At 33.0% G+C, this 9,235-nt stretch overlaps 1 protein-coding gene across 2 annotated transcripts; it reads left to right on the top strand.

Annotated features, from left to right (window-relative positions):
- Nucleotides 298–3,356, top strand: LOC109354986 (chlorophyllase-2, chloroplastic). 2 transcript variants are annotated; one of them, XM_019597854.1, is made up of 4 exons: nt 298–522; nt 895–1,049; nt 2,525–3,211; nt 3,257–3,356. In XM_019597854.1, the coding sequence occupies exons 1-3, from the start codon at nt 429–431 to the stop codon at nt 3,200–3,202; spliced, it is 927 nt and encodes a 308-aa protein (XP_019453399.1). In that variant the 5' UTR covers nt 298–428; the 3' UTR covers nt 3,203–3,211; nt 3,257–3,356. The 2 variants fall into 2 exon arrangements, with proteins under 2 accessions (XP_019453399.1, XP_019453398.1); XM_019597853.1 differs by having other exon boundaries at nt 2,525–3,339.

Raw genomic sequence — 9,235 nt, 5'->3', positions numbered from 1 at the left:
TGGGAATGATTCTTGTTAAGAAAAACAACCATAAACACTAAAAGAGATTACTTCCTTACCCAACGAGATAAAATTGTACTCTTAGTACCCAAAAAATATACAATTTGTGACATTTTATATTTATTTTATAAAATATTCTTTATTAAGAATCCATATATATGGTATGTAATATGGTGACTGTGATACAATGTATGTAGACTAAATGAGAGAAGTATCTTCACATTAACACTAATATCCAACCACAAATGACATGAATTGGGGGTGATTAACGAGTCTTCAAGTCTTGTGTTACTTCTAAGTTCTAACCACAATAATCTTGTCTCCATTTATAAAGACCACACGTTTCTCATCTAATTGTAAAGCAGAGTTACACTTGCAGATAAAAGCAAAAACAATAAAACGTAGCAGAAGTTCAACTACCATTCTTCATGAGTTCTTATTCCTCTACTGCTCTAGTTAATGTCTTTGACACTGGCAAGTACAATACAGAGCTGCAAAAGATCCAATCTGGATCATGCACTGGCAAGTACCCTTTGGTCACTATATTTATTATATTTGCTGCATGAAGCTCAGTTCAATAATGATTGTAGATTGTTTTAAACTGTGGTTGTGGTTGTGGTTGAGATTGCGGTTACGGTTATTGTGATTGAGGTCATTGTGGGCGTTGTGTTGTAAATTATTTTGTAATTTTAAAATATTTTTGAATTCGATGTGATCGATGAGACCAAAATGTGGTCCGAAGCGATTGCGCTGCAGTTGCATCATTGTGAATGAGTGTCGCACAATTGTGGTGTGATATGGTTGTTGCAGTTACCATAACCATAATAATGAAGGCACATGATGCAATTTGCAATTTAAATCATTGGGATTATTTATAATATTTGCTATTTTCAGTTCCACCACCAAAGCCACTCTTAATTGCCAATCCTCTGGAAGATGGAGATTTCCCACTTCTTCTCTTCCTTCATGGCTATCTTCTATACAATTCATTTTACTCCCAGCTTATCCAACACATTGCTTCTCATGGCTTCGTTGTCATTGCTCCTCAGGTTAGTACATATTTGTTATTGCAAGAAGCAGATTAGTGTTATATACATCAAGTTATTGTTACTTGTTAGTATTATTTTATTTTATCTTGGTCACTTTTTAGTCCCTGTAAAATGAAATGCATTAGAGAAAGTTAAAATAAAGATTAGCATGGTAGGGAGTATTGCAGTGCGAGTATGATTATAATGTTTTACACCAACATTCCCCAAAAAGAGGCATGCATAATAACAAGCAGAAGCACTATTAAAAAAAAATGGATGACTCAATGCAAGACGCTGCCACTCAATGGGGTCTAGGAGGGTAGATATATATAGCCTTACCCCTACAAGTGGAGAGATTATTTGCTAAATTTGAACTTCTAACCTCATGGTCGCTAAATAACTTTACCGTTGCGTCAAACTAACCCTCCTATAATATATGTGCCATTGCAAGTAATAAAAAAGTTGTTGGTCCATAAAATTGAAAGATCTGCCTGGATTTAGTCCTATAGTTAAAGGATACTTCTTTGCTCTGTCCTATTATGTTCATTATTAATGTCTTCAATCCTCACTGATCCAATTATTAGAGTAATTGCTTCTTCACTGCCTCTGTGCAACATACAAATTTTCTTAAAAGTTTAAAGTGTTCAACTTAAACCATTGTATGTAAGATTAAATTTCAATTAATCCTGTGGCATTTGTTACTCAAACTAGTATATTGGAGGAGTGGTTCACATGGTGTAAAATTGCATGACCAATTGAATTATAGAGTAGTCCATCCCTGACCTGATACCATTTCACTTGACCACCCTATGCTCCAAGACAGCACCAGAAATAAGTTAGATTAAATTGGCAGGCTAAGTTATAGATAGAAATCCAAAACTGAATTTTCTGACTTTGTTGAATACCCACAACAAAACACCTCGAATTCCATGTAATTCCAGAAATGATAGTCCTTCCTCCTGTCTACTCACTAGATACTATGTTTCCTTCAGCTAAGTTTTATGGAACAATAGTGAGATGAAGACACTGATGCTCAATTCTGCTAACTCTATTCCCATGTGTATGCATTAAGTCGAAATTCAAACATACGCACATGTTTATTATGTATTAAATATTAAATCGACCTCATGCATGTAACTGAAAAACTAAATCTAGAACACCTTGTGCAGACAAACTAAACAAGTCCCTTTGATGGACATGCGTCTAGATTTGGCAATCTTTGTATTATATAGTCTCACAATTGTAGTGGATTGAAGAACTCAACTTCACTAATATTAGTTGATACTTGATAGTTAACCTAACACAGCCCATTACAGTTTGGCAAGCAAAAGTCAAATGATCGAATTTTATATGTAGCTTATGGAGAGAAATTGAGCTTTGACAACGTATACTATTGCATCAAATATTGCATATATTGAGTTGTAGTCTCTCCTTTTCCAACTGTTAAGAATCCCTGTTGTTGTCATACAAAGTTGAATCTTGTTTACATTTGGCAGTTGTATTCAGTGGCTGGACCTGATATAAGTGATGAGATTAAATCTGCAGCAGCAATAACAAATTGGCTATCTGAAGGACTATCCAAATTTCTTCCACCAAATGTGAGACCAGCTTTAAGCAAGTTAGCACTCGCAGGCCATAGTCGTGGAGGCAAAGCAGCCTTCGCTCTTGCTCTAAGAAAATTAAACATCACCACAAATCTCAAGTTTTCAGCCTTAATCGGTGTAGACCCGGTCGATGGAATGGACAGAGGAAAGCAAACACCCCCACCGGTCCTCACATATGTTCGTCATTCATTTGATTTCGATATGGCAGCAATTATTATAGGTTCCGGGTTAGGTGAAGTTAAAAGGAATCCCCTGTTTCCCCCTTGTGCACCTAAGGGTGTCAACCATGAGGACTTCTATAATGAATGTCAGAAGCCAGCTTGGTATTTTGTGGCTAAGGATTATGGCCACTTTGATATGCTTGATGATGATACCAAGGGAATTAGGGGGAAAGCTACAAATTGTATATGCAAGAATGGAGAATCAAGGAAACCCATGAGGGGGTTTGTTGGAGGAGTTATAGTTGCTTTCTTGAAAGCTTACCTGCACGGTGATACTAGTGATTTATTGGCTATAAGAGACAAGCCTGAGATTGCACCAGTGGAGCTCAAAATTGATTATTTTGTGTGAAATTATAAGATAGGGATTGGGGAGTATGTATATGCATATAACTCAGTTTATGAGGCAATGTCTTTTTCTACACATTAGCATACGAGATGAAAGTTAAGTTATGTACAAGACATTAATTATGTGTCACAGGTTTTTCATTGAAGGATTGGATAGTAGTGATAAACTCAGTCTTATTTCAAGTATCATTACTTCAGTTCTACTAATTAATAATCCTACATTCTGATATGATTCTGCTGTGTGGAAAGGTGACGGAAGTTAACAATGACCCAAAATTTCTAATCGGGAGAACCCCAACTTATAATAATGTAATCCGAGCTTTAAATGGTAACCTTGAATCACTCATGAATGCATGAATTGTAGTTCAATTAGCTTTAAAAATATGTGAAGGCTTCAAAAATGTGCAAAACATCTGGCTCAGCAAGAAAGAGGTATCACTCAGCGAGGTTTTGCATTCTGAAACGTAAGACTCGCTCAACGAGCCTCTTGTCACTAAGTACTGATTGAATATCTTGCTCAGCGGGCAATGTCTCGCTCAGCGAGATGAGCTTTTCCTGAAGTCGTCGCTCAACAAAGACCCTTTCGCTATGTGAAAGTGTTCTTGCAAGACTTTAAGAACAACAATACATCCATATTTGTGAGAACTTTTCCCTATCCCTTCATTTCGGATTCTTACGCTCAAGCTTATAGTTTTAGGGCGTTTGTTACCCAATGGAGAGAAATACTTTAAGATAGAAGGTTTTGCATTATTGTAAAGCTCACCTTGGTATTCTTTTATGAAGGGTTTTCATCTCCATTGTATTGATGTCGCTAGGTGGGCAAATATGCACATAAATGCAATCGAATCGTCATCAATATTTTTTTAGTGGAAAAATATGAAAAAGCCAATTTTTGAAAATGAGATTTGATTCACTCAAAAATAGAAATTAAGTTTGGGAGTCAGTTACAGATGAGGAACATATTAGACCCCTCATACCGCACGTTGTAATAACGGTACATAGATTGATTGCGTGGATATTTTATTCAAAATATTAATTTTACCTTTCACACATTTTTATTAAACAAAACACAAAAAAAACACCAAAAAACAATTATTTTATTTTTTTGTGTCTGACCGGATAAAACATGTTTCTACGTATCTTCAGTTGTAATAGAGAAATCAATGCTACATAGTTCTTTCAAAAAATATTTGATTAGTCGATATACTTTAATTTATTTTTGTTTTTTTATATTAGGATAAGATAACGCAACAGAGGACACTGCTCTCATAGTGCGCTATCTCTCCTCGATTTAGTTAAATTATTTTGAAAGTATCAACTTAAGGCAACGCGACATGGTACAAGTCTCATAGTGCACTACTCTCATTGGTTTAATTAACTTATTTTTTAAAATGTCAATTTAAGGTAATGCGATAGGGCACAAGTCTCATAATGCACTACCTCTCATTGATTTAATTAACTTATTTTGAAAATGTCAATTTAAAGTAATGTGACATGGCACTAGTTATATAGTGCACTACCTATCATTTATTTAATTAACTTATTTTTGAAATCTGAATCCTTTCTCTTAGTTGCTAACTTTAGGTTTATAAATGGGGTGTGATTAGAGTTTCCAATCATAATCTAGTTGGGTCAAAGGGGCCCAACTTCTTTTCAAAATTTGCCCACCTTTCCATTTAATTCAAAATTTACTCATAAATTCAATTTTTTTTTAAAACCAAATTTTTATCCCGATCAAAATTGTGTGTTTACAGTTACCCCTCTTTACTTGTTTTTCATTAGATAACAGGAGCGACGAATGTTGCTAAAGTTATCATGATGAGAAAGAAGTAAAGATAAAAAATACAAAATTTTGATTGGGGAATAACACATTGAGGAAAAAGCCTCAACCTCAAGCACACAACATGAGCTCGAGATTAGTGAGTAAAGAGCTCACGACAGAGCACAAGTCTCATGGTGTACTATCTCTCATTGATTTAATTAACTTATTTTTAAAATGTTAATTTAAGGTAACGTGACAGGACACTAGTCCCAGAGTGTCCTACCTCTCATTGATTTAATTAAGTTATTTTTGAAAATGTTAATGTAAGGTAACACGACAAGGCACAAGTCCTGTGGTGTACTACCTATCATTAATTTAAAAAAGTTTATATTGTATTCCCACATATTTCATTTATGTAAGTGACATAAGAAAATAAATAAAAAAACAAAAAAAAACAGAATAATAAAATAAATAATAAAACTAAAACAAACAGATACTAAAACAAACAGAAACTAACAATACACAGAAAGGAAATTAAAATTGGGGGGTTTGGGGTTAGGGTTTTTTAATTGACTGGGGATTTAGGATGAAATTGATTTGGGGGTTTAGGGTTAAAATAAAATTGGGAATTTAGAATTTTGGGTAAAATTAAATTAGGGTTTAGGGTTAACGGCAGTGTGAGATGTTCAAAAATAAAATTAGTTCAAACACAATTACTAGACAACATATATTATAATAACAAAAAGAGAATGAAACAAATGAGAAGAAAAATATCTCTTTAATGCTTATGGAAGATGAAGAAGATGATACGATTATTTTAGTCTCATGTTTCTCTCCTTATGAAATGTTTTTTCTTTTCAAGAGTGCCTCCTTCTCCCTCTTTTTTGAATTTGCCTCTCCATTTAATTCAGAATTTTCTCATAAATTCAATTTTTTTAAAAACCAAATTTTTAGCCTGATCAAAATTGGGTGTTTACACTTAATTACCATAGAATTGAGTTATTAACTCCTCCTACCAAGGGTTCATTCAAAATCACATATTCTTTTAATCAAAATATACATCTATTCTTCCAATCATTTAATCTAATAAATCTTGCAATCTAATTACTAATTCATGTTTGGCAATAATGAACATTATTTTTTGTTGAAGTTTCCTTTTAAGATTTGACTGTTTCTCTTCATCCATGTGTGGTACACATAGTTCACAATGTTAAGATCTTATGTAAGATTGGAAGAGAGAGATAAACATATAAAACATATGATAATGACATAAATTGTTACATCCTACCAAACATTAAGAACAAATAATTATAAACATTTCTATTGTATTTAAATGGATTAAATTAATTTTACCAAAATTATGGACTAAATTAAAATTAAAGACTATATTTTAAAGATTAAAACTAAGTTACTAAATAAGCCCATTTAGGGGAAAGCGTGAATGTCACTTCAAAAATAAAACACTTGTTTTTTAATAATAACTTGTAGTTAAGTTGTTAGTAAGCTCATTATCTTTAAAAGAAAGGAAAAACTTCATTAGACCGAAAGGCCCAATTCACAACCCACATATTAGAATTTGAATATGGTATTTTAGGGTTTAGGTTTTGTCTTCATGTAAGGCCCTTTTGTTTTCCTTTAGCGTTGTGTCTGCTCTTCTACAACAATACCATTATTTCTTCTTCAATCATCCTTCCTTTTTTTATGTTCCATATCTGGTCTAATGAACCACAATAATTGTGGAATCATTTCTTCTTTCTCTACAAACCTCTTTCCTTTTCTAGTTCAACAACAATGTCACAATTTTCCTCGGCAATTTCACGAGTGCTGGTACCATCGTGATTGTAGTAGACTTGTGACTTGCTAGCTCCCTAAAAAATATAAGATCGAGCGAGCCCACGAGGTATATCACGATTTTGTCAACTATGATGCTACATGATTGTTGCATATAATGCTCATATCACTTTCTTCATGTTTTTTTCATTTTTTTTAAAACCTGTTTGTGATCCAACCTTTCCAACAGTGTCGATTCGTTTGGAAATTTGTGATTCTTAAACATAGGCATAGTTTTTGTAGAAGCCCATCTTCCCACGGATAAGAAAAGAACAAATGTGGGCTTATTCAAGGGCCTAACCAATTGAGTATTCCATTTTCCATTATAGCTCTAGTTAGTAGTGGTCAACCAACCAAAAAATAAATATGGGCTCGAGGAAGGAGCACCTTTTCCATTGTTTTGGATTTAATCATGACAATTTGAAAAGGAAAAGTTTCATAATGTTCCACTAATATCATCGTGTTCTGTAAACCTCTCTTAGTTGGATGAAAAGGAAGATGATCTCCTGTCCCCCAAATTTTTAAGGTTCCTAATAAAAATCAAATTTTACAAAATAATATTACAACATTAATTTTTGTTTTTTATTTTTCTTTTTAATTGAACGAATCTTTCTAATTAAATTAGGACACAAATGAAACATAAATGAAAATATATGATCCTCATCCAGATGAAATTGCATCTGTAAGGGGCGAAACTTTTTTTTTTAAATTTTGTAAGGATATTTTTTTTACTTTGAAGGGGACGAAATCATATAGTTGTAGGATTTGAATCTAGGTACTCATATTTTGTGCCTCGTGACTCAACCAATTAAGCTGACTCTTGCAATACAAGAGATTTTTCCATTGATATATTAAGTTGCAGTTCAAACTCTTACCCTTTGATCACTTTTACATCACACACTCACATATATCTTACCAGTTAAAACAAAACCACTTATAAGTAAATACTCTTATCCTTTTCACCACATCCTATGGTGAAAAGTAAATACAAGATAATGGAAGAAATTGACTAGGGCAAGGATTGCCTTACCAAATATAATAGTTCTATAACTTGAAATCCTTAGATTCTTTCTATACTCAGTATACAATGCTCGTCAGTGTTTAAGTTTGGAAAACTATTAGATAAACACTTGTGTGCAACTTCAGATAAATCTGAACGTTAAAACTCAAGATGCATGAACAAAGTGTATGAAAGTTGTGAAAGATGTTTAGAAAATTGAATGAAAGATTGGTGTCACGAAATGGTTGTTTCAATGCCTTTAAATAGGCTTCCAACCAGCCATCATACCTCTATGTGAAGGTAGAATTCCATTAGAATGAAACTCATTCATTTTGGATGAAAGTTGTTCAGTTTGGATTTGAAACTCTTGTCCAACAACTCTCTGTAACCGATTACCCAAACTTACTTCCCAATTGAGTAATTTGTTACTCCTTAGAGTAATCAATTACTCTATTTTATTTTTGTTGGGTAACTCATTACTCAGTTTTGTAACCTGTTACTTAGTCCCAGTAATATATTACTTACTGTTACACAACCCAAGTAACATGTTGCTCAAGTCCAGTAACATGTTATTCTGGTCACGTAACCTATTACTTAGCATTTTGAAAATTTAGTTTTTTTACTAAGAGTTTTCCAATTGTCTTCAAAATTATTTTTCAACTTATGAGCATTGCTACTAAATATAAAAGAGATTAAGGTTGAAAGTACCTAAGAAGACTTATAACAATTCTTGTTCTTGAATCTTGATCTTCTATGTGTTCAAGGTATTCTTTCTTTTGCTTCTTTTTGGCGATCTTGGGGTCTTCATCAAAACTGCGTCTAGGTCAGGAGCAATACCTTCTTCATAATCTCTCCATTTTTTATGATGACAAACCAACATTATCTTTAAAGACGAAGTTTTATGATTTCAACATACTTAATATTATTTTACATGGTTCACTTGAGTATGCCCCCCTATCTTGTATGCTCTCCCTTTGTTTTTTAGTATGTGCCTGAAATATTCTAAATAGAAAACATAACTCCAAATTTTCTCCCCCTTTTGACTGCATTAAAAATAAGGAAAAACCAAGTGTTATATATATATATATATATATATATATATAGCAAAAAAGATACAAGATAAGGTTATGACTTATTTCTAAGACAAGGTCAAAATAATTACTATGAACCAGATAACGTAAATGATATAATCAAGTGAAGCAACATAGCATTATACTCATCAAAGCGAAAAAAGGTTCATTCGTAACATAAAGTAAATGAAATTTAAACAATTACAAGCCAAAAATCCAACAAGTTCAATAACTAACAACATAAAAAAGAAAAGCAACTAGCAAATCCTAGACAACATCTCTAAGACTCTGTCTCATCACTATCATCATCCAGATCCATGTAGCCCAATCGTTTAGATAATCTTCTAAGTTCAACTTGGAGTTGTTGATTCTTAG

Source organism: Lupinus angustifolius, chromosome LG08 (assembly GCF_001865875.1).
Source record: "Lupinus angustifolius cultivar Tanjil chromosome LG08, LupAngTanjil_v1.0, whole genome shotgun sequence".
NCBI classification, from domain to species: Eukaryota; Viridiplantae; Streptophyta; class Magnoliopsida; order Fabales; family Fabaceae; genus Lupinus; species Lupinus angustifolius.
Note: the sequence above shows the minus strand (reverse complement) of the source record. Positions and strands in the feature narration are given on the sequence as shown.

Excerpts from the sequence above, each read along its gene's own strand:
- LOC109354986 (XM_019597854.1), top strand. The coding sequence starts at position 429 with ATGAGTTCTTATTCCTCTACTGCTCTAGTTAATGTCTTTGACACTGGC. Across the intron at positions 523-894 it reads CCAATCTGGATCATGCACTG|TTCCACCACCAAAGCCACTC; the intron begins GCAAGTACCCTT and ends TGCTATTTTCAG. Across the intron at positions 1,050-2,524 it reads TCGTTGTCATTGCTCCTCAG|TTGTATTCAGTGGCTGGACC; the intron begins GTTAGTACATAT and ends TACATTTGGCAG.